The sequence below is a fragment of the Pinus tabuliformis genome, chromosome 6, assembly GCF_031772625.1.
Source record: "Pinus tabuliformis cultivar Carrire ecotype Pingquan chromosome 6, CPIR1, whole genome shotgun sequence".
In the NCBI taxonomy this organism is placed as follows: Eukaryota; Viridiplantae; Streptophyta; class Pinopsida; order Pinales; family Pinaceae; genus Pinus; species Pinus tabuliformis.
In genome coordinates this window covers 1,207,980,249-1,208,004,501 of record NC_142292.1, presented here as the reverse complement: position 1 = coordinate 1,208,004,501, position 24,253 = coordinate 1,207,980,249, and the positions used below count along the sequence as shown (strand labels likewise).

The following is a 24,253-nucleotide window of genomic DNA, read 5'->3' as shown; positions in this document are numbered from 1 at the left end:
TATTATTTGCTAGTCATGGAACCGAGTTGTACTCATATTCCATGAAGTAGCTATTGTATATTTTGTAAATAAATCCTTGTGCTTAGATCTAGATTTGTGCATAGTTTTATTTATTTTGTATATATTTTTCATTCATTTTATTTATATATATATGTTTGCAGATTTGAAGGCTTGAGTGAGGATTTCTCTAACGAGATGTTTGAGGGTGGATCAAGAGGAAGATTGAATTTTTAATTTCCAAACCCTCTTTTCCTTCCATGACTGGAGTCTTAGAGTTTTCATTAATTTTTGGAAGTCGTTAACCTTGGAAAGCTTATTCTAGCCTTTTGCATTACAAAATTTAATTTTGTGTGGCTCAAATAATTTTTCTTGGGGCCGCAAGGCATTTTTGCATATAGATCGATTTCTTTGAAGGCCATAAAAATTTATTCAAGTTTTTTTCTTTAAAAGAAGGCTACAAGCCTTTTGGGCTTCTTTCTTGCTATTGATTTATTATCTAACCCTTGTCATTTAAAAAAAAAAAACTAATATTTGTTTTAGCAAGGGTTTCATCAAATTCTTGGTTTGAAAGAATATTATTTTTGGAAAAGAAAATTAATTTTATAAAAGAGAATTGATTAAGCTTGGGATTTTAGGATTTAAAATTTTTCCATCCACAAAGTTTATTCCGCTTAATCCCTAGCATATACTTTTCCTTGATTTTAGACTTTAAATTATTTTTTGGAATGGGGGAAAGCTGTTTTTTTGGGAGAAAGTCTATTGTTAAAATTGTAAAATTATTATAACGTTTTTCTCTCATAGGTATCTTGGGGAAGGATATTAAAATTCTATTTGAAAATCCTTAAGATTATTAAAGCCCTCTCATTTCTCAAAAAGGGGGTTTTATTTGTAACTTTAATAAAATCACTTTTTTTAGGGGAGCTTGGGATTATTTCCCATGGTATCTTGTCTCCTCTTCTAGGAGGAGTCTTGAGTTATGCTAACTTCCTAACTCTTTAATTTTCTTGCATTTGTCAAAGTAGCTCACTAACCATTTAGATCTAGTTTCATTGTTAATCTAATTGGCATCTAGCTATTGTTTCTAACTTGCATAGCCTAAGCACTTCACTTGATTATCATCTATTGATCTAAATCGCTTTGGTTTATATTGAATAGCATTTATTTGGCCAATAGATCTAAGTTCTATTGAAATTGCTTATATCTCTCATCATTTAAATAACTTCTTGTGCTTTGTTTCACAAAAGAGAAAATTTCTAATTAAGAGCACTTGTGTTATTTCTCTAATTGACATTCTCTTTGAACTCTTTGTTTTATTAAGTAACTTTACATGCTTCATTAATCTTGTGATTTTGGGCTTAAAGTACTTTTCATCATAAGTAGAATAGCATTTCTCTCTTTGAAGCATATTATTTTAGTTGCATCTCATCAAAGCATTGCACTAACATTTGCATATTGAAAAAACAACACCAATTCCATTTCCTAAGGCATCACATTCCACAATAAAGGTTTTTGTTTAGTCTGGCATAGCTAAGACCGGTGCTTGGCACATTGCCTCTTTAAGATGTTCAAAAGCCTTCATTGCTTCTAGAGTGTAAGAAAATGCTTCTTTCTTTAGTAATGTTGTTAGAGGTGCTGCTATTCTCCCATAATTCTTAACAAACTTGCAATAATACCCTGTCAACCCGAGAAATACTCGCATATGCTTTATGGATGTGGTAATTTTCCATTCTTTAATGCCTTTAATTTTTCTAAGGTCTACTTTAACACCTTCTGGAGATGGGGATCCGATCTCTCTCAAGAGGTTGGTTTAGGGTTAAGCCATGGATGGAGATAGAGCATAGGAGTTGAGAGTAGATCGCAGGCGAGAGGCCTGCAGGGCCAGGATCGCGACAGGAGTTTGTACGGGAGGCGGACAGCTAGCTGCGGCAAACCCGAGGTCGTCAGGCACGGAAGTACTGTGGAGGACAAGTGGAAGGCGACAGGCGCAAAAGTTTTTCGGGACAGGAAAACCCATAAGCACATGACTACCATCAGAGAATGGCATCCGGTGGTGAAACGGAGTTTTGCTTGAGGGTTAGATGCGTTGTCGCTTTCTACCCACGGCACACGATCGAAACCAGAACTGTGAAGGGCGTCTTTACCGCAAAGCAGTTACCTAGGAACAGACAGGTAGAAGATGGTCAAACCAAGCGATTTTGTTGATCTGGACCCTGAGCCTGGGGATATCTTGTCGGTCTGGGGTCTGGAGGTAACAGACCAGAACATCGAGAGGTATATTCGTCCAGCTAGATGATCAGGGAGGAAGAAAGGAGGCTCGGAAGCGGTTTGGAAGCAGAGTAAAACCCTAGGGCTCCTAGAGGAAAGTCTAGGACTGTCATATCTGGAAAGCTGGGAAGGGCAGCAGAAGCAGCAGGAGAAGTCGTCCTTGTCGGAGCACGGAGCGGCGACAAATGATACTTTCCAAGTAAGTTTTGATCCTTCCTGTCCTCACAGTCATTTTTATTCAGGAGGGTTAGAGGACATCGTGATCAGTTGTGGGCTCAAAAGTAATGAGGAATGGAGCACAGGCCAAGCGGTGGGGGTAGGGTTTGGTCAAGAAGAGACAAAGTCGAGCCTGACTCAGGCTCATGTGGCTAGCATGTTGATTTGGGGTAGCATCAAATGTGCTCTAGCCACGAAATTTGGTGGAGAGGTTGGGGCACATAAGATCTCCCATACCCAGAAAGGGTTTGGGCAGATTCTAAACAGATCAGGAGATATTAAAATAATTAATATTTTTAATGGAGTTCGTAAGTCTAAACTTAGGGAAAATAAAATATTAATGTGTATTAATATGAATCTGCGTTAGAATGGTCCAAAAGACATGGATCAAGCTAGATCTAATCTTAGCCGTTGATTAGGGACTTAATCTCGATCGTTGAGATGTCAACAGAAAAAATATAAGAGGAGGCTTGAGGGGCACTTGGAGAACATACTGAGGGAGACCAGTCAGTTCAATTTTTGGAGCGGGGTTTGCTGAGAAATTGAACCGGTGGTCTGGAGAGCAGTCAGGACTCAGGAGGCAGCAAGTACGGAACAAAGAGACGGGAGATCAGCACAAAAGAGGCAGAGGAAGTCACGCAGAGGCAACAAAGACTGCACAGAGCCAGAAGGGCCTGCGTCATCCACGCAGAGGCCACAGGAGTGACACAAAGGCTCAAAGAGGCTGCGCAGAGCCTCAGTAGGCTGACGTAGAGGGTTTCAGGCTGATGCAGAGGGTTTCAGGCTGACGTAGAGGGTTTTAGGCTAACACAGTGGGTTTCACGCTGTAGCAGAAGTCAGTAGGGCCTACGATGGGTTTAGAAAAGTGCTGGAAGTTTGTCTATCTGTGGTTAAGCAAGTTTGGCACCCTGTTGTACAAGAAAATTGCTGAATAATAAAATCCTCCCTTGCTGCACCAGTTTTCCCACATTGGGTTTTTCCGGGGACATTAGTCCAAAATAACTGTGTCAATGTATGCATATGTTTGTTTCTGTATTACGGTGTGATATCTGTAGCAGTATTTATTTTAATGTTTGTTGAAGTAATTTCATGAATAACTTATGATGAAATAAGTAGGAAAAGTAAATCAGTTGCTGCAGTGATAGAATTTTCACATGGTATCAGAGCAAGTAATCAGAGACAGAAAGGGAAAATCAGTTATGGGTCGAGACCACGATGCAGAGGCATCCACCTCAGGGGACTCACGCAAATTTTCAGAAGATTGCACAAGAGAGAGAGATTTCAATTTCTCTATGTTGACTTCCAGGTTGGAAGAAGAAGTGGCATGCATGACTAGTGCTACATCATCAGAAGTATGGTATATAGACAGTGGAACCTTGTGGCATATGATGGGAATGAGGGAGTGTTTCTCAGAATATCGAGAAGAGAAGATGAGCTTTTAGATCACCATGGGGAACAAGGCCAAGTGTACTCTAGTAGGAAAGGGTACCATAGTTTTTCAGACAGAATCGAGAGAGCGGTTCCATGCCACAAATGTGCTGCAGGTGCCAAGATTGGGGATGAACTTAATTTCTCTGTCACAACTACAAGGCAAGGGTTATGACATCTACTTCATCAAGGAAAAGGTATACGTCAAACACCCGAGCTAGAAAAATAAAGTGCAGATCGGGATCAAAAGTAATCGGTGGTACAAATTACAACTAGAATCTTCAATAGCACTAATAGGCAGTCATAGGGACAAAGACTTAAACGAACTATGGCACAAGAGGATGGGTCACTTGCACCATGGAGCTCTGAGAATTCTCAGGAGCACTATAACAGGAGTTCCGGATCTGAGTACGGAACGAGATGATGCATGCAGGGGATGTGCTCTAGGAAAGTATGCCAAGGCAGCATTTCCTAGGAGCAACCACAGGACCAAGAGTGTACTAGGATTGATACACTCAGATATCTGCGAACCTATGTCCGTTAAAGCTCTCAGCGGTGCCGAGTATTTCATTACCTTCATTGATGATCACTCGAGGAAAACTTGGATCTATTTTCTGAAAACCAAGGATGAGGTTTTCTGTCGATTCAAGGAGTTCAAGGCTCTAGTGGAGAATCTGACAACTAAGAAAATAAAAGTAATGCGCTCAGATAATGGTGGAGAATATGTCAATAAGGACTTCATTGATTATTGTGCTAAGGAGGGCATTAAAAGAGAGTGGACAGCTCCCTACAATCTGAAGCAGAATGGGGTGGCAGAAAGGAAAAAGAGGACTATTGTAGAAGCAGCTAGGGCCATCCTGTATGACCAGGATATGCCAAAATTCCTGTGGGTAAAATCATGCAACACAACTGTCTACGTTCAGAACAAGACTCCTCATCGGGCATTGGGCAAGATTACTCCAGAGAAAGTCTTCACTAGGAAGACACTTGAAGTCAGTCATTTCAGGATATTTGGGAGTTTGGCATATTGTCGCATACCCGAAAAAAAGAGGAAGAAATTGGATCAGACTGCAGAAAAGGGGTATCATATAGCAAGAACACTAAGGCATACAGGATTTATCTTCCAGGGAGCAAGAAGGTAGTAGTACGATGAGATGTGAAGTTCATGGAGGATAGATCTTTCAGAAAATCTCGCGAAATGCCTTCCAAGGAGCAGTTGAAAGAGGATCCGTTGGTCATGCCTCTTCAACCAACAAAAGTGAAGAATCCTTCCTCAAATCAAGAAGATTTTCAGGATGAGGAAGAGGAGCGAACAGAAGCACCCGTTAGCAAAACCAGCAGGGAACTTCGTCAGATTCTACGTGATGCAAAGAACTTCATAAGAGAGCCAAGGAACAGTAAAAGGGAGCGAAAATAGCCAGACAGGTATTAGGCGTTAGTATCTCAGGATGGAGAGCCTGCCAACTTCAAGGAGGCAGCTCAGCATCAGGTCTGTCTAGATGCGATGGTGGAAGAGTATAACTCCATAATGGTAAACGATGTCTGGGAGGTGGTGTCAAGGCCTCAAGATAGATCTGTGGTAGGTTCAAGATGGATCTACAAGATCAAATATGTTGCGGACGGCAATATTGAAAAAATTAAGGGCCAGGTTTGTGGCTAAGGGCTATGCTCAAAAGGAAGGGATTGACTATGAGGAAACCTTCCGCCCGATAGCCAGGTATTCATCTATTAGGACCGTGATATCTCTTGCAACCCAGATGGGATGGGAGATCCATCAGATGGATGTCAAGACGGCATTTCTGAATAGGGTAATAGAAGAAGAAGTATGCATTGAACATCCAGAGGGCTTTGAAACTCATGAGAAGAAGTCTCATGTATGCAGACTGAAGAAAGCCTTGTATGGGCTGAAGCAGGCACCAAGAGTGTGGTATGGTCGAATAGATGGCTACTTGCAGAAGATGGGGTTTGTCAAGAGTGACGGGGGTCCGAATCTCTTCTATTTGGTCGTAGAGAGCGAGCCACTTATCTTAGTATTATATGTGGATGATCTTTTCCTGACAGGATCATCCAGACTCATTGAAGACTGCAAGAAGAATCTAGCCACAGAGTTCAATATGAAGGATCTGGGACAAATGCACTATTTCCTAGGGTTGGAAGTTTAGCAACAGAAAGGAGAAATCTTCCTTGGGCAAGGAAGGTATGCTATAGAAATCCTGAAAAGGTTCGGAATGGGAGACTGTAGACCTATGGTTACACCAATGATCACCAACTGGAAGAAGATTGATGCATCAGAAGACAAGGATGTCGATCCCACCCTATACCGACAGCTCATAGGGTCCCTGATGTATCTAGTCAATACCAGGCCAGATATTTGCTACACTGTCAACACCCTCAGTCAGTTCATGGTGGAACCAAAGAGGGCTCACTAGGCAGCAGCCAAGCACGTTCTCAGGTATTTACAGGGAACAGTTGATTATGGGCTCTTGTACAACAAGGGGAAGGATATCAGGTTGAGTGGATTTACTGATGCAGATTGGGCAGGAAGTTCAGTGGATCAGAAAAGTACCTCTGGGTATTATTTCAACATTGGATCAGGAATAACCTCCTGGTGCAGTAAGAAACAGAAGTTCGTGGCTCTGAGCTCGTCTGAAGCAGAATATATGACAACAAGCACAGCTTCATGTGAGGCCACATGGCTTAGAAAACTGTCGGTAAACCTACTCAGAAGAAATATGGCGGCGACCAGGATCATGTGTAATAATCAAAGTTGCATCAAACTCTCTGAGAATCCAATATTTCATGATAGGTCAAAGCATATTGATATTCGGTGTCACTTTGTCAGAGATTGTGTCCAACGAAGAGCTGCACAATTGAGCTACACTCCTACAAGGGAACAAGTGGCAGACATCCTCATCAAGGCTCTTAGAAAGTCAAAAATTGACTACTTCAGGGAAAAGATGGGGATGGTAAAGAACCCCTTTCAGAAGTAGTGTGTTAGCAACACGAATGAAGAGGGAGTTGCAGTGCAGATGCAGTGTTGGGAGAAAGGACCAACAGCAGCACAAATGCAGAGGGCATTGCAGTGCAGATGCAGTGTTGGGAGAAAGGACCAACAGCAGCACAGATGCAAAGGAAGTTGCAGTGTGGATGCAGTGTTGGGAGAAACTTAGAAAGGACCTGCAGCAACAGCCCGTATGCAGAGGGAACTATCATACAGATGCAGCAGTGGCAATAGCAGAGTCATGGGCAGCAGTACAGGAGGCAGCAGTGCAGAGGATGTTGGGCAGGAAGGCCTAGCATCAACACAGGTACCGATGCCGGATGATCAGAGTAATACTCAGTGAGGAGTATTGCTAGAGCACAATCCTCGCTAAGAGGAGTGTTGATTTGGGGTAGCATCGAATGTGCTCTAGCCACGAAATTTGGTGGAGAGGTTGGGGCACATAAGATCTCTAATACCTAGAAAGGGTTTGGGCGGATTCTAAACAGATCAGGAGATATTAAAATAATTAATATTTTTAATGGAGTCCCTAAGTCTAAACTTAGGGAAAATAAAATATTAATGTCTATTAATATGAATCTGTGTTAGAATGGTAAAAAAGACATGGATCAAGCCAGATCTAATCTTAGCCGTTGATTAGGGACTTACTCTCGACTGTTGAGATGTCAACAGAAAAAGTATAAGAGGAGGCTTGAGGGGCACTTGGAGAACATACTAAGGGAGACCAGTCAGTTCAATTTTTGGAGCTGGGTTTGCTGAGAAATTGAACCAGTGGTCTGGAGAGCAGTCAGGAGGCAGCAAGTACGGAACAGAGAGACGGGAGATCAGCACAAAAGAGGCAAACGCAGAGCCAGAGGAAGTCACGCAGAGGTAGCAGAGACTGCAAGAGTGATGCAGAGGCCCAGAGAGGCCGCGCAGAGCCTCAGTAGGCTTACGCAGAGGGTTTCAGGCTGACGCAGAGGGTTTCAGGCTGACGCAAAGGGTTTCAGGCTGACGCAGTGGGTTTCAGGCTGTAGCAGAGGTCAGTAGGGCCTACGCTAGGTTTAGAAAAGTGTTGGAAGTTTGTCTATCTATGGGTAAGCCAGTTTGGCACCCTGTTGTACAAGAAAATTGCTGAATAATAAAATCCTCCCTTGCTGCACCGGTTTTCCCACATTGGGTTTTTCCGGGGACATTCGTCCAAAATAATTGTGTCAATATGTGCATATGTCTGTTTCTGTATTACGGTGTGATATCTGCAACAGTATTTATTTTAATGTTTGTTGAAGTAATTTCATGAATAACTTATGATGAAATAAGTAGGAAAAGTAAATCAGTCGCTGCAGTGATAGAATTTTCACATAGCAACCCTCACACACTCAGACGAAGCAAGGTACAGCAACAAAACCTGGTAATAGGGGTCGGAATTGCTGGTGTGATAGAAATTGCAGAGGGTTTGACAGAGGATTGGAAGGCAGCTGGGGAAAGTCTAAAGAAAGGAAGGGGAATCAAGTTGATAGAGGCAGGGGAAGGGAGTGGAAGTGGGAAGGCAGGACAAGCGGCGAACAAGGCACTTGCAGTAGGAGCGGAAGCCAAAAATCTAGCAGGAGGAAGTCGAAAAACAAGAGAAGAAGGGAGTGCAGGAACGCTCCCGGAAGTAACAGCCAATGTGGAAACAAACTCACAAAATAGGGAGGAAGGGATACGACAGAGGCAGGCGGGGGAGAAGAGGAAAAAGCACAAAATAATAAAAAGAAGGGAAGTTGTAGCAAATCTGGTCCTTGGAATGGACATTAAAATTGATGAGGCCATGGAAGTCGCGGACTTAACCCTAGTAGGAAGGGCTCGAGGCAAGAAATACTCTGCCAATTTCATTCAGGAATGGACCTCAAAAAGCTGGAAGGCAGCGCCGGACACTGTCTTTCAGGTCACGACATTGGAAAAAGGTTGGTTTATGGTCAAGTTCGGAAGGAGAGAAGCAGTGGAATGGGTTCTGGAGAGGAACTGGTCGTTCGGGAGACACCCGATTTTTTTCAAAAAATGGAATCCCATGTTCGATGCACAAAGGGAAAGGGTGGATGAATTACCTGTATGGGTCTGCATGCCCGGACTCCCACCATTCCTTTGGGTTGAATCTGTTTTCAAAGCCATTGGGAACCACCTTGGAAAATTCATGGAGGCAGACATGTCGTTCCTGCAAACAAGAGACCAGGGGATGGCTCGTATCCTAGTAAGCTTAAACCCTCGGTCAGGTTTGGCGGAGGAGATTCATTTGCAATACAAAGATTTCAAGTACGTCCAACAATTAGATTATGAACACTTGTCGTTCAGATGCCACAGGTGTCACATTTATGGACACCTGGCAAAAGAGTGTCCGATGGGTTTTAGGCAACGAAGGAAACAGAGGAAGGTTGGGACAGGGGTAGCAGAAGAGGAGGAATCAAAAGGAAGGCAGTCAAAGAAAAGTATGGGCGAAGATCAGATGGATATAGATAGGCAACGAGGACTTAGTAGAGCACATGGAGGTGCAGGAAGAAGGTTATCCTGGACCTCAGGCCCCTCAGCAGCAGGAGGGATCTAAGCAGGATCAAGAACCAACAGCAGAAAATCCCGGGAGCTTCATTATCGCAACAGAGGGTACGGGTCCGCCTCAACCCTACCTTCTTTTACTCCTGCATTTTCTTTGAATTTTTCTGAATCAGTGCCTGGTCCTTCCAGGCATCAGAACATTGTTATTCCTATTTCAAATATAGTAAACAATCAATTGGAGAGCATCATTACATCTATCCCTGAGTTAGATCTGAACCGAAAGAATGCAAGGGGTGAGGGTGGCCCAACTCTTGTAGATACCCTAGCTACAAAACCATCCTACAACCTCAGACCCCGCGAGAAAAAGCCCCCTCCATGGGAGGTAGTGGGGGGAATCGATATGCAAAACCCCCAAGCAGGGGACCGCAAGGTGAGAGGGAGGAAAACCAATTTGTCAAAGGCTCAGTTAAGAGCCAAAATAGATATAGCAGACGGGAAGCAAATGTCCATCTCCGGGGTGCTTAGAGCAGCGAAATCCCCACCTGAGGTAATCCAATGATCATCCTCTCCCTGAATTATCGGGGCTTAGCCAGTAACCCTAAGAAACTGGCCCTAAAAGAGGTTATTCGAAACCACAATCCGAATATCCTACTGCTCCAAGAAATGTTGGGAGCAGGAGAAGAAGTCACAAAATCTCTGTCTAAATTTATGCCAGGTTGGAGCATCCAGGCACTGGATGCCAAAGGCCGCTCCAGGGGACTAGCTTTGGGAGTAAAAGAAGGAAAATTCAAAGTTCTGAACACCTGGGGGATGGACCAGGCGATGGGGATTGAAGTCTACTCCCTAGAGCTATGCACAAATCTGGTGATCCTCAATATTTATGGGCCCTGCCAAGGAAGAGTTCATTTCTAGAAAAACCTCTACTCTAAGTCTCTATTTGATAACCTGAATCTGGTGATCGGGGGCGACTTAAACTTCTCTCTAGGCACAACTGAAACCTGGGGTCCTTCAGCCAAAGAAGACCCGCTATCGGACTTCTTTACCAAACTCATCAGAGAGAATAAGTTGTTGGACATAAACTTACTGAAGCTAAGGCCTACCTGGAGGAACAGGAGAACAGGGGAAGATCGAGTGGCCAAAATATTGGATCGTTTTCTCCTGAGAGAGGAGGTAGCGGCAAAGATCCCAGCTTTTCGTCAATGGGTGGGGGAAGGAGGTGACTCTGATCATCTGCCAGTCCTGTTAGAGTTAAACAAGCACCCCAAAATTCCAGTAGCTCCCTTTAAATTTAATCCTGCTTGGTTAATGGAGGAATCCTATAACTCTCTTTTTAAAGAAACCTGGAGACCGGTGAGGGCTAGAGAGACCAGGGATAAAGCCTTCCTCTTTATGGAGAACCTAAAATGTCTTAAAAAGGCCACGATGGCATGGGCCAGGGCTAAGAAATTGAAAGAAGATGAAGACCTAATCCAAATAGGGAAGGACCTAGAAATGTTTGAAAGCCCAGAAGCTGATGGATATGAAACACAGGAAAAAAGGGATAGGATCATGCAGCTGGAATCCCAAAGGAGCAAAATACTTTTAGCAAGAGAGGAACAGTGGCGCTTGAAAAGCAGGGCCATCTGGCTAAGGGCTGGGGATGAGAACACCAAATTCTTCCAAAATTATGCAAAAGGAAGGAAGAACTTGAACACCATTTGGTCCTTAAAGGCAGAAGGAGGAAGGCAGGCAAGAACCTTTGAGGAACTCTCACAAATGGGAATAAGACACTTCCAAAATTTATTTATAGCTCCTTCGGAAGTGTCACTAGCAGAAGTGATCCGGACAGCTCAAACTTTCCCTCGTTATGTGGACGATGGGGATTCTATGGAGCTCATGGGGGAAGTCACGAGGGGGGAGGTTGAAGGAATCATAAAATCCATGCCAAAGGACAAGAGCCCTGGACCAGATGGCTGGACAGTGGAGCTGTTTCAACACTTTTTCGAGCAAATTGGAAGTGAACTAACTAAAGTGGTAGAAGAGTCCAGAAGGAAAGGTGCAATCTATGCCCCTTTTAATTCAACATTCATAGCCCTCATCCCAAAGAAGGAAGAACCAACCTCTTTCGAGGATTTTAGACCAATCTCCCTTTGTAACTGTATCTACAAAATTATAGCAAAGGTGATCGCTGTCAGACTAAAGCCTTTGTTATCCAGGCATATATCAAAAGAACAATTTGGATTCCTGGATGGGAGACAAATCCATGAGGTGATTGGTGTGGCCCAGGAAACCATTCATAGCATCAAACAAAAAAAAAAGCAAAGGAGCAGTAGTGAAAATTGATCTATCTAAAGCTTATGACATAATTAGTTGGATGTACCTTTGTATGCTCTTCACCCATCTGGGGTTTCAAGTAAACTTTATTAATTGGGTCATGGGGTGTTTGACCAGTGTGAGCTTTGCGGTGCTAATTAACGGAGCGGCATCCTCCTTCTTTCAAGGACAAAAAGGGCTGAGACAAGGTTGCCCCCTTTCACCTCTCCTCTTCCTCCTAGCAGTTGAAGGCCTCAGCCAGCTGCTTTTAGAGGCCAAAAGAAAAGGTGAAATTCATGGAGTGGAAGTGAAAGGAGCGAAACAAAGGAATTAAAAAAGTTATTGGACCTCTTCCTTAAGGCAACGGGCATGCAAGTGAATAAGGAAAAATCCCATCTGTTGTTGGAAGGTTTCAACAGAATGGAAGCACTGAATATAACTGAAGACCTGCCCTTTGAAGAGCGGAAGTTAGAAGACAGCTTTAAGTATCTAGGTTTTTTCCTAAAGCCGAACTCATACAAGAAACAGGATTGGTTCTGGCTAGTAGCAAAAATAGAATCGAGGATCACTCATTGGAGTTACAAATGGTTGTCTAGAGCAGGTAGATTGACTCTCATCAAATCAGTCCTTTTGGCTATACTTGTTTACTGGGCAGCTCTAACATGGGTTCCAAAAGGAATCCTGGAAAAAATCAGAAGAGTTTGCAGCAGATTTCTCTGGGCAGGATCAAAGGAGGAGTCGGTTTTGCCATGGGTGGCATGGGATAAGGTGGCAAGGCCAAAGGAGTGGGGGGGTGGGGAATAAAAGATTTAACAGCCTTTGGACCGTCTCTAGCAGCAAAGTTGGGATGGAGACTAATTAAGATGGAGAACCTGTGGACAATGGTTGTCAAGAGGAAATATATCGACCCCATCCCTATGGAGGATTGGATCAGGAATCCAAATAAGAAGAAAGGAAATGCTTCAGTGGTGTGGAAAGCCACTTTAGATGCTTTCAATATCATAGAACAAGGCCTGTCCTGGCAAGTAGGGAATGGAGAACAAGTCAGGATAGGGAAGGACCCATGGGTGGGATGCAATGAAGGATATTCACTCTCCCCGGGACTCATAAATCAGCTAGACATCAGAGGCATTCAATACATAAGCCAGATCCGGAAAAATGGCCACTCCACCATATGGGGACAAGCCTGGTTAACAGGGACAGACTTAAACCTTAATCTACATTGGAGGGAGGAATGGCACAATTTCATCAAGGAACTGTCCAGGTCTAATGTCAGGCTAAGAGATAGACCAGATCAACTGGTATGGGCACATGCGGACACGGGCTCTTACTCTCCTAAACAAGGCTATAAATATCTCATGTCGAGGAAAGGTTGGGGGACCCAGGACTGGTGGGTTAGTTCAATATGGAAGCTACAATGCCCAGCCAAAGCCCGAATGTTCTTTTGGTGCATTCTCCGGAAAAAGGTGCCAACTTGGGATACATTACAGAGGAGATACAAGTCGGGGCCAGGGAGATGTGCCTTATGCAAAAATGATGTAGAAACAATCCAACATCTCTTTTTAGAATGCTCATACACAAAGGATGTATGGAAGGAAGTAGGGAGACTGATCCAGAAGAGGGTGTCCTGGGAAGGGGGGTCACTAGCAGAAGTATGGAATAATTGGTGGAAGAATTACCCGGAAGGAAATTTGAGGAATCTACCTCTAATCATTGCCTGGGGTGTCTGGTTAGCTCGAAACAACAGTATTTTTAAAGAACAAAACCCCTTGGCTGGAAATACTGCGGTAGGATGCACAACAATCTACTCAAGCATCCCAGAGCCAATCTGGGAAGCATGCACTCGCCCTGTTAGAGAGGAGCAAATAAAGGAAGGAATCCCATGGGCCTATTTTGATGGGGCATCTGATCAAAACAACAAATGTGGGGCTGGATTGGTGATACACCTAAATGAGCACAGAAGCCTCAAAGCCTTGGTGGGATTGGGGATTGGAACCAATAATTTCGCAGAACTGTCTGCCTTAAAACTCCTCCTATGTTGGCTTACCCACCTGGGCATACCATCGGTTCAGATCTTCGGGGATTCGATGAATATCATTAAATGGTTCAACGGTGTGAGCAGATGCCAGAATTACATTTTATACCCATTGTTAGAAGAAGCAAAACATTTAAAGTTATTTTTTAATGATTTTTCTTTATGCCATATATACAGGGAACATAATAACACAGCAGACCAGCTTTCTAAAGCGGGTCTACAACAAGATATGGACAGTTGGAGGATAGAGGAAGCAGACCGGGATGAGATCCATGTGTCGGATCAAGCACCATATGCATAATGTTGACATATCACTCTGGTTTTTGCATAGGCTTCCAGTTTATGACAATTATTTAGTCTTTCAGTTTCAGTCTCTTACACAGCAGAACTGTGTGTTTACCCTTACTTTATTGGAATATAGTTAACATTTTCAATGAACCGGTATAATACTCTTAACTTATAGCTGAACACATTCCTGTTTGGGCTGTTTTCCTCAATGAGGAGGCCCGGGAATGGCTCAGAACATATTTCTTGAGACTCTGATAAACATCTGATATATGTTTAGTTGGTTTTGGTTTTTTTGGTAAATTGTCACTGACAGCTGATCCATTATCTCGTTTGGGTTGTTTTCCTCACCGAGGAGGCCCGGGATAAAAGGATTAGTGATTTTTCTCCAGTCAAAGTGAGATGGTAGAGTTGGAAGATACTCAATCACCATTTCAGAACAACTCTATGATTAGATCAAATCATACAGTTAACTGAATGCTTAATTGCATATACTATGTAACTTTTTATAAATCGTAATAAAAAGTTCGATTTTTTCCTTGGAAAAAAACATTTGCATATTAGATCTAATCTTTCCATCTCACATAGATTAGTCTTGCATTCATTCATCTAACTTTCCCTTTCAATTGGTTATTTGTAATTAGAACTGTGGGCTAACTATTTCCTTGCAAGCTTTTCCTTATATTCTTGTACTCAATTTAATTCATATTGTCTTTTGATTGTCATATCGTAAATTAAGCATATTTACTTCAAGTACAAGCTTTCTTTCTTGCAAGTTTTACTAAAGTCTTATTGCTTATAATTTTAATTGCTTATAATTGCTTGGTTTCTTGTGCCAGCGCTTGTCTTGCAGCATTACTTATCTTATAGCTTGAAACATCCTTGTGCAAGTGTTATAATATGTCTTGAGCATTATTTATAAGGCACTGGTCTATCATCTATTTATCTCATTAAGTGTCTTATTGAATTAACTAAATCTATCTTTAATAACCACATTGCTCATTAATCACACTTGCAAATTAATTATAATCAGGTTCATAAGATAACTCCTAGAACTTGTTGGTTCCCAACAAGTTTCCCCTCATCCCTCACTTCTCACCTTTAGGGACTACCCCCCTTAGCTTGCCTAGGAGATAGCTAGAATGAAGTGGGCAGGGATCAGAGTGACAGCCCCTGCCTGAACGTTGTTTCCCTTGGTGCACACTTCGGGCGACAACAAGTACCAAGCCCTCTATGTACTTTGATGTTAGTGGTGTTTGTTGTCAAACTCCTCTATCATGACTCTACTAAAAATGTACCCATCACTCAAAAAAAATCTTGACATGACATGCTATGTTTTTTCTATCTTGTTTTAATGCTTAGAGGGTTATATTGATGAAGAAGACCCAATATAGTTAATGATTTTGATATGTAAGCATTTGTTGTAGCATAATTTTTTTGGATGCTAGAGGCCATCTAGAGCCTATTTGCTGATGCATTTTCGGTACAGAGATGGATTGCACTCGACGCTATTTTGGTTATGTACACCCTTACATGCTATATAAATGATATTTTTTGCTTATTTGTGTATAAATGGTTGGGATTGATATGGATGCACATGTATATATATGTTTTTCTTTAAAATTTGAATATTTTGTGTGTTTTTGTCAACCGGTTTGTTGGTCTGGTTTTTTTACCGGTTTCGGTCCAGTTCCAACCAGTGCCCGGTCCACAAGGTTTTCCAGTTTGATCACTGGTTTGGTTTTGATAACATTGATCTGGAAGCCTTCAAAGATGCCCCAGCTCGAGCTCCACCTTCCTGGGTTGCACCTAGAACTAGAAGTATAGGTAGGCACATATCAAAGCTCCCTCAGATCAAGTAAACTTGCTGCAATGCTGCACATATTTAAATACACACTAATTTTGTTTTTCCAGATGGAATATATATATATATATATATATATATATCCCGGTTTTTTTACCGGTTTCTGTCCAGTTCCAACCAGTGCCCGGTCCACAAGGTTTTCCAGTTTGATCACTGGTCCGGTTTTGATAACATTGATCTGGAAGCCTTCAAAGATGCCCCAGCTCGAGCTCCACCTTACTGGGTTGCACCTAGAACTACAAGTATAGGTAGGCACATATCAAAGCTCCCTCAGATCAAGTAAACTTGCTGCAATGCTGCACATATTTAAATACACACTAATTTTGTTTTTCCAGATGGAATATATATATATATATATATATATATATACCGGTTTTTTTACCGGTTTCGGTCCAGTTCCAACCAGTGCCCCGTCCACAAGGTTTTCCAATTTGATCACTGGTTGGGTTTTGATAACATTGATCTGGAAGCCTTCAAAGATGCCCCAGCTCAAGCTCCACCTTGCTGGGTTGCACCTAGAACTACAAGTATAGGTAGGCACATATCAAAGCTCCCTCAGATCAAGTAAACTTGCTGCAATGCTGCACATATTTAAATACACACTAATTTTGTTTTTCCAGATGGAATATATATATATCACCAAGAAAGGCAGACTTCCTGGTAATAGTGGTAGGGAGTAATTGCCCACACAGGATTGAAGTCCACTCCCAAGCTGAGCAAAAGGGTAAGACAAAAACAAAGGTTTAGCAATTTCTTCTTTATGACAAAAACGACACTTGGGTTAGGATACTCCCAAATATTGAGGTCATTGGGAAAAAGGAAGGCCAATCAATAACAAAGACCAAGAAAAAAAGCCTCTTATGCTGCTTTATATGCCTTCTAAATTGTTAGAAACCGAAACAGCAAGCTCATCTGCTTAAAGGTTATCTCCCAAACTTGGTTGAGCCGGACATTTAGAGAATATCTTCCAAACTTGGTTAAGCCGGACATTTAGAGGATATCTTCCAAACCTGGTTAAGCTCAACATTCAAAACAGGCTTTGTACTCAACCAGCGACAACCATCTGCTGGATGGTATCCTTTGAAATCTTCGGAACAATTCCACCTACAACGCCACCACCATGCACTTGAGGTTCGCAAACCAAGCTTATATCATATTTGATAGGAATAAAAAATATCGTGTATGTCTGTTGTTTATGAATAGCAATTTAATAAAAATAACAAAATAGACATAATTCCCTCGATCAAATGTTTTTTCCAGAAAGAAGATAGGCTTAGTGTATTTGGAAAACAACGTTTCTATTTTTGTGGTTTGAAAACATTTAGTAGCATGTACCTCGAGATAACAGGAATGACAATTGAATGCTATTTCTAATTTAGACACAAAATTTCACACATTTACGAAAGGCGGACATGTTAGCAATTAATTACATCTATGCGTATCACAGGAAGCACACACACATACCTTGATGTTAAATAAAAGAAAGAAGAAACACTCCGAAAGCATAACTTAACACCAAAACTTTGAAACATTTCCACAACAACTAACAGTCAGCCTGAAATTTGAATAGCCATGTGTAAATACTAAATACAGAGCATTTTCATGCACAGGTGTACACAGATCCTAAGACCACAGGCACGTACACAGAGGATCGGAAATCTGTTTACCATCAACAAACTCAAGATGGTGACAGTACGAAAGAACCATCTAAAACCCAACAATGTCAAATGTGAAAATGTGTTCATAGATAGAGAAGATACCTATATTAATATCCAAATGAATAACCAAAAAGATGGGTATATGGGACTGGAGGAAAAAGTACAATAAGCAATAAGCACCTGGAAGAGTACCTAAGAAAGCATAAACTAAGATAAACTAACAGATACATGAAAGGAACATGATCAAGTAATGTCTGAAGAACGAAAGAAGAGAAATAGGCGTTAGGTATAACAGCGAGATCCTAGCTCAATATCACCATGATAGATGAAAATACAAGTAGGCAAGAAGGGAGGAGATGGGGGAACCCGTCACCATCAGTGGCCAAGAAGGGGCCGATTTTCCTGCAAATTATAGTTTTTTCAAGTTTGTTCCCTGTTAAGTTCAGACAATCCTTCTGACAAGTAACAGAAAACTCCAATCACCCACTATGGTTGGAATCCAAATGATATAACAAAGTTAGATATTTATGTCAGATTATTATCAGTATCCAATCAATGTCCCCGAGGGTATTTTCCTATAACTATTGCAACAACACAGAAATACAATGACCGAAAAAAAAAAACAGGCATGAAACATGGGCTAGGAATGCCCATTATGATCCATATCCAGTGAACACTTGAAGCAGTTTTGTGACAGTTACCTAAAAACATGTCTTATATTAATCAATACTATAAAAAAATTTAATTAAAATATCGAAAAGGAATAGTGAACGCCCTATGACACCCTTTGGGAAAGGAACTGCAGTGTGAAAACCCTATTATACCCTATATATATATATATATATATATATTCTGATATACCCACTAACTATATATATATATATATATATATATATAACAGAAAATGTATCATGAATCCCCTGAAAAACAAAAAACCAGAGAGACGTAGCACTGTAAGAGTAAGTAAACAAAAGCAAACAGGATGGGAAAAAAAGCCATTTAGGAAGGGTTTCAGGTTTTCGTACCGCGGGAAGATGCTGACGCGATAATCTTCCTGTGGCTGGCTCTCCCCAGCCCTCCCATGTCACTTGAAAATTTTACCATTTTCAGGCCAAATAACTCCCCTGCTGTTGCCTTCTTGAACGAAATTAAACGATCTGAAACAAACGAAACTTGCATTGTAGCTGCCGCTGCCATGGCTCTGTATAGAACAACTGCGAGCCGAGATGAAGAAGTACTGATTATTCCGAAAGAAAGAAATAATGAAGTTGTCACAGTACTCAGAACAGCCGAAGAAGAGGAGAAGAAGATGAGGATGTCGATGTCATTAATTAGTCAATTCTAGTGGAAATACAAGTGAGCAGGATCCAGCATCCTTCTCCCTCATAAACAAATGTAGACCCTCGAATAACATGTGTCACGTGTTTAGAGAGAAGTGATGGCGTCACCACTGTTAACCAGAGAATATTCTCATCTTCAATACACTTTGTCCTGGGAATCTAGGTAGAATTAATGAAATAATTTGCATTGAGGTTTGATTCAATAGTCATACCAAATATAAACAATTGATGTTTGATTCAATAGTCATACCAAATATAAACAATTGTGCGGATGAAGATACCATTATTTCTCTTATTTTGTCACCATGTGAAGCTCCAACGCTTCTATGCTAACGAAGCGTGGGCCTGATGCAAGTAATGATTCCTCGAATCAGCATTGGGAGCGAGCCTTTGAATTCTAGAAACAATTTCAATATCTACATGCTTTTTTGTGTTTACTCAATGAGTCTAAAAGGTAAATGTGGTTGTGGGAAACCATTACAAGATGTGAAAATATATATTTGTGGGAAACCATTACAAGATATGAAAATATATATTTTTTATAATACATTAAGAATGAGCCAATTTATTAAATTATTACTTTATTATTATAAATTTATTTTAATTTTCGAATTAATGAATATAAAGAAATCAAATTTATGAATGGAGGTTTTTATGGGTAGAGTTATTTATAGATATGTTTTTTTATCCATCACATAAATCTTTTAGATTGTTGTTGCATTTTGAACCAACTAATGTGGTTCATCTAATCGTCCAAGATGAATCACATTAGCTAATTCGAAAAGTCGGCAATCTAAAATATTTATGTGATGGATCGAGAAGACAAAGCTCTGAAGAAATCAAATTTCTTAAAGTACAATTTTTTTAACAATTTTTTAAGTTACTATTCTATTTGTATAGATTTCTCTTAACTTTAAATATATCAAGAGTCGAGAGAATTTTTTTTTTAAATGTTAACTTACTTTATATTGTAAAACTTGAAAATAAGTTTGCACTTAAAGAGATTTGATCTCTTTCAATGCTAAATAAATCGAAGGTTAAGATGGATCTGCATTGGTTCTTTTTATGTGTGTGTGTGTATCATGTATCCATTTTGAGCATGGAAGAAATTACACATCTTGATTTTGAACAAAACACTAATAAAATGTTTTAACCATAAGAAATTTTTATTTTCAATTATTTTATCTTATGAAGCAAGGGTTTTAGTAGAGGAACAACATTGCGAGATCTACAGCTTTAAGAGTTTCTGTGGATACAACATTTTTTCTATGGCAATATGGCCAGATCAGGTGGGTCTCCACCTCCGCTCCCATCCCATGCTTCAGATATCATTGCTTTTAACTCATCGTTAGCAAATGGGTTGCATTACCAAAACAAAAACAAAACAAAAAAACTTATCGTTTTGTCAAGACTCTGGAAGAAATTTCAAAGGTCGAGGTTTTTGCACCATAGTCACGAGCACAAGCCTTGCAACTAGCTGAATGTGGATTGGTAGGCCAATTCATAAGGATTTGCCCTTCCCCACATTCTGTGAGGTTATGGGTTGAAAAAAATTGGAAACTCGTGATCAAGGGTTTTGTCACTTCAACTTCATGTAGAAAAGGTTTTTCTTCCTTCTTTTTTTGGGAAGAAGGATGCTCGGGACCTGATATTTCAAAGTAGACCTTACTTCATGTGGGACAAAGGGTTATATATGGATCAATGAAGCCCAAATTTTAACCTTGAAAGTGATGTCCCATCTACCATCACTATTTGAGTAAAGCTTCCTTTTTTGCCCTTGCATTGTTGAAATGATACTACTATCTAAAATATTAGCAATGCACTTAGGAAAGACATTGATCGAGCCAAGCCATGAGAGGGACTCTTCTCCTATGAAAGGATATACATGGAGATAGATCTGGATAAGGGGTTCCCAACAGCAATAACCCCAAATCTAGATAGCTAGACCCATATTCAAGAGGTTGACTACGATCATCTTCCTTTTAAATGCAAAGTTTTCAACGAATATGGCCACTTTGCAAGAAGTTGCAAAATGAAGCAAGAGGAACCTCAAAAACGAGGGAATGAACGAGAACAATGCCAACAACAAAAAAGGAGAAGAGGCCCAACTAGAAAACAAAACAATCGATCAAAGCAGTGAGATTGGAATGGGAACAAAGGAAAAGGACTAGTTTCCCTTAAGTGATCCACTCTTGAGGGAGCGGGAGGATCTAGTAAAAGCCAAAATGAGAAAAATAATAGCTTTGAGGTTCTCAATTCGATAACTGAAGCAGGGGAAATTCTCGAAACCAATGTACAAGAATAGGTGAAAAAATCAGGATCAGGGTATGAACGAGAGAAAAATGATGAATCCATGTTACCATTAGAAAATTATCCAATACCAAAGCAACAAACTGTGGAATTTTCCTCAGAAGAGGAGTAATTCATCTCCCCCAAAAGCTCCAAATTGGGACCTTCCTTTTCGAGCTCAACTAATGAGAAGTCGAAGGAAGAGAAGGAAAAAGAATTAGAAAGGCTAGTTAGCAAACCAATAGAGAGGTAAGGCATGAAAAAATAGAGAAGGATAAGGAAATGGGAACATAGGCAATCTTAGATCCAAAACTAAAGGGATATAGAAATACCAGAAAAGGAGGCAAATCAACCCCTCAACAAGGGGCTACTCATACATCAAGTAAGTAATGAGGGTTCTCTCCTAGAATTGCAGGGGATTGGGGTTAGAAAAAAGGATGGAGGAAGTGAAATCTTTGATCAAGAAAGAGAGACCCTTAGTTCTCCTACTCTAAGAGACAAAAATGGGGGATCAAGAGGTCCTCCAAAATCAGCACAAGATTTCGAATGGTAGTGGAATTTTCGTTTGTGCGGGAGGAGCTTCAAACAAGATATCCACCATGTGGTCTCAATCTTCATTCGAATTGCTAGAAGCTAGTTCGATATCTCACTAGTTAGCTGCTCGTTTTCTACATATTCCTTCAAATCAGGTATGTTCCATTGTCAATATGTGTATGTATGTTCAATACAAAGAAAAATATGATTTTTGGAATTCCTCAGTGGCCCTTGGGGACTCATTTTTCCAATCAGAATGCATATTAGGTGGCGAATTCAATACAATGCTACATCAATGGGAGAAAAAGGGGATCTCACTTTTGAGATCAATTCCAAGAATATTTAGAATACCTTATCCATAAATTATATTAGTTAGATATAAAGCCTTCCACTAACAAATACACTTGGAATAATAAGCAGACTAGACCAAGGCATATTGTTGCGCAATTAGATAGATTTTTAATTTCAGATTCATTCTTGTCCCAAAAAATATTGGTCAATTCCATAGTCCTCCCTTAGATCAACTTGGATCACAGGGAAATCAATCTTGTTATCTCAAAAGACATTGACTTCGGGCCACTGCCCTTTCACTATTATCCAATTTGGGCAAACTTGTCAAGCTTCAACGATCTCGTGAAGAAGGTTTGGATTGAGTGGGTATTGGGAAGCCTAGTTACCACATGGGAGAAAAAGATCAAGCACTTGAAGCGTTCATTAAAATAATGGGATTTAGACCAACAAACGGAAAAACAAGGAAAGATATAAGTACATGAAAAAAGAATGGAAATTATACAGGATAAGATGGAGAATGGGTTAGTGACACATGATCTGCTACAAGAAGAAAGAGAAGAATTTGTAGCCTATCATAAAGCTCTTAAAGAGGAAGAAGAGATTCAAAATTTAAAATCATAAAGCATTTGGTTGAAGGTTGAAGATATGAACACAATTTTTTTCACAAGCGAGCAAAAAATCAAGTCTAGAAAAATAATATTAAATATATTATTGCAAGAGGTATAAAAATTTTAAATTTTACATCACTCAAAGAGGTGGAGGTTCGTCACTTCAATGATTTGTATAACGCCATAGGCCCTGGCAACCCTAAATAGAAACACTCAATGATGGAACGTATTCTGGAGTTTATTTCATAGGAAGACAATGATGTGCTAACAAAAATAATATTAAAGAGATTGTTGCAAGAGGTATAAAAATTTCAGATTTTGCATCACTCAAAGAGGCAGAGGTCTATCACTTTAGCGATTTGTATAACGCCATAGGCTCTGGCAACCCTAAAGTGAAACAATCAATGATGGAACATATTTCCGAGTCTATTTCACACAAAGACAATGATGTGCTGACAAAATAATCCATTGAAGAAGAAACCCACCAAGTTGTCTTTTCCTTCAATCCAAACATATACTTTAAAGAACAATTGTATGGTGGGAGGAATTAATTCTTCCTTTTTAGCCCTCATCCCAAAAGTTTTAAATTATGCTTCCTTTTCAATATTCCAACCAATATCACTCTGTAATGTCTCTTATAAAGTGATCTCAAAGATTTTGGTCAAAAGGCTTAAGCCTATTCTGCCCAAAATTATCTTAGAAAATCAAGGAGGATTTGTGCATCAAAGACAGATATTTGTTAATATCATCCCAATTCAAGAGGCAATCAACTCTAGCCAAAATAGAGAAGACAAAGGCATGATCATCAAACTAGATATGGCAAATGCCTTTGACAAAGTAAGTCATGAATTCCTCTTCAAAGTAATGGAAAAATTTGGCTTTGATGTTAAATTTACTCGATGGGTTTCTTTATATATCAAAGCACCATGGATTGCCCCTTTGGTTAATGGAAGAGTGGTTGGTTTCTTCCAAGCCTCTCTATGACTTCATCAAGGCTGCCCTCTATCTTATTTCTTATATATTATAGTGGCAAATTATCTTAGCCGCAAGCTAGAATATGAAAGGAGATGTGCAAGCTTTCCAGGAATTATATTTTTCAGAGGTATCAAAAGCATCAATCACTCTCAATTTGTTGATGGCACACTCTTGTTAGGGGGTGCCTCCACAATAATATATAAAAGGTTTGAAAAAAATCAGATTCCTTTCTTGAGGCCTCTGCAAGCCAAACAAACTCAGGGAATCTCAAATTATACTTGGAATGTATCATTAAGGAAGTAAAGACAAATTAGAAGAATTTTGGGTTTTCAAACAGTTGAATCATGGAAGGAATTCAAATATCTAGGAATTCCAATATGCTTGAAATCACATTCATCTCAAGCATGGGAAGGAGTCCTAACAAAATTTAAAGGGAAATTTGCCTCCTGGGGAGCTAGATGGCTCAACGTTGTTGAGCATGTTGTTTTCATCAAGGTAGTTTTCTCTGCTCTGCCTTTATACCAATTCTCCACTCTCCTTGCTTCACATAGCATCCTTTTGCCTTTAGAAAAAGAAACCCGCAAATTCCTGTGGGAAGGTGGTAAGGAAACCTCCAAAAAATTCCATTTGCTTAAACGGGCTTTGCTGAAGGCCCCTAAAAATT

General features: G+C 40.4%; 1 protein-coding gene across 1 annotated transcript in view; it reads right to left on the bottom strand.

Annotated features, from left to right (window-relative positions):
* The window catches only part of LOC149263056 (uncharacterized), a 200,387-nt gene extending 181,280 nt beyond the window's left edge, over positions 1–19,107 (bottom strand). The window contains exon 1 of the mRNA XM_089425695.1: positions 18,578–19,107. Within this exon, the coding sequence (XP_089281821.1) occupies positions 18,578–18,749 (172 nt within the window). The 5' untranslated portion in view covers positions 18,750–19,107. The remainder of the gene's footprint in view (positions 1–18,577) is intronic.
* Positions 19,108–24,253: the final 5,146 nt, after the last annotated feature.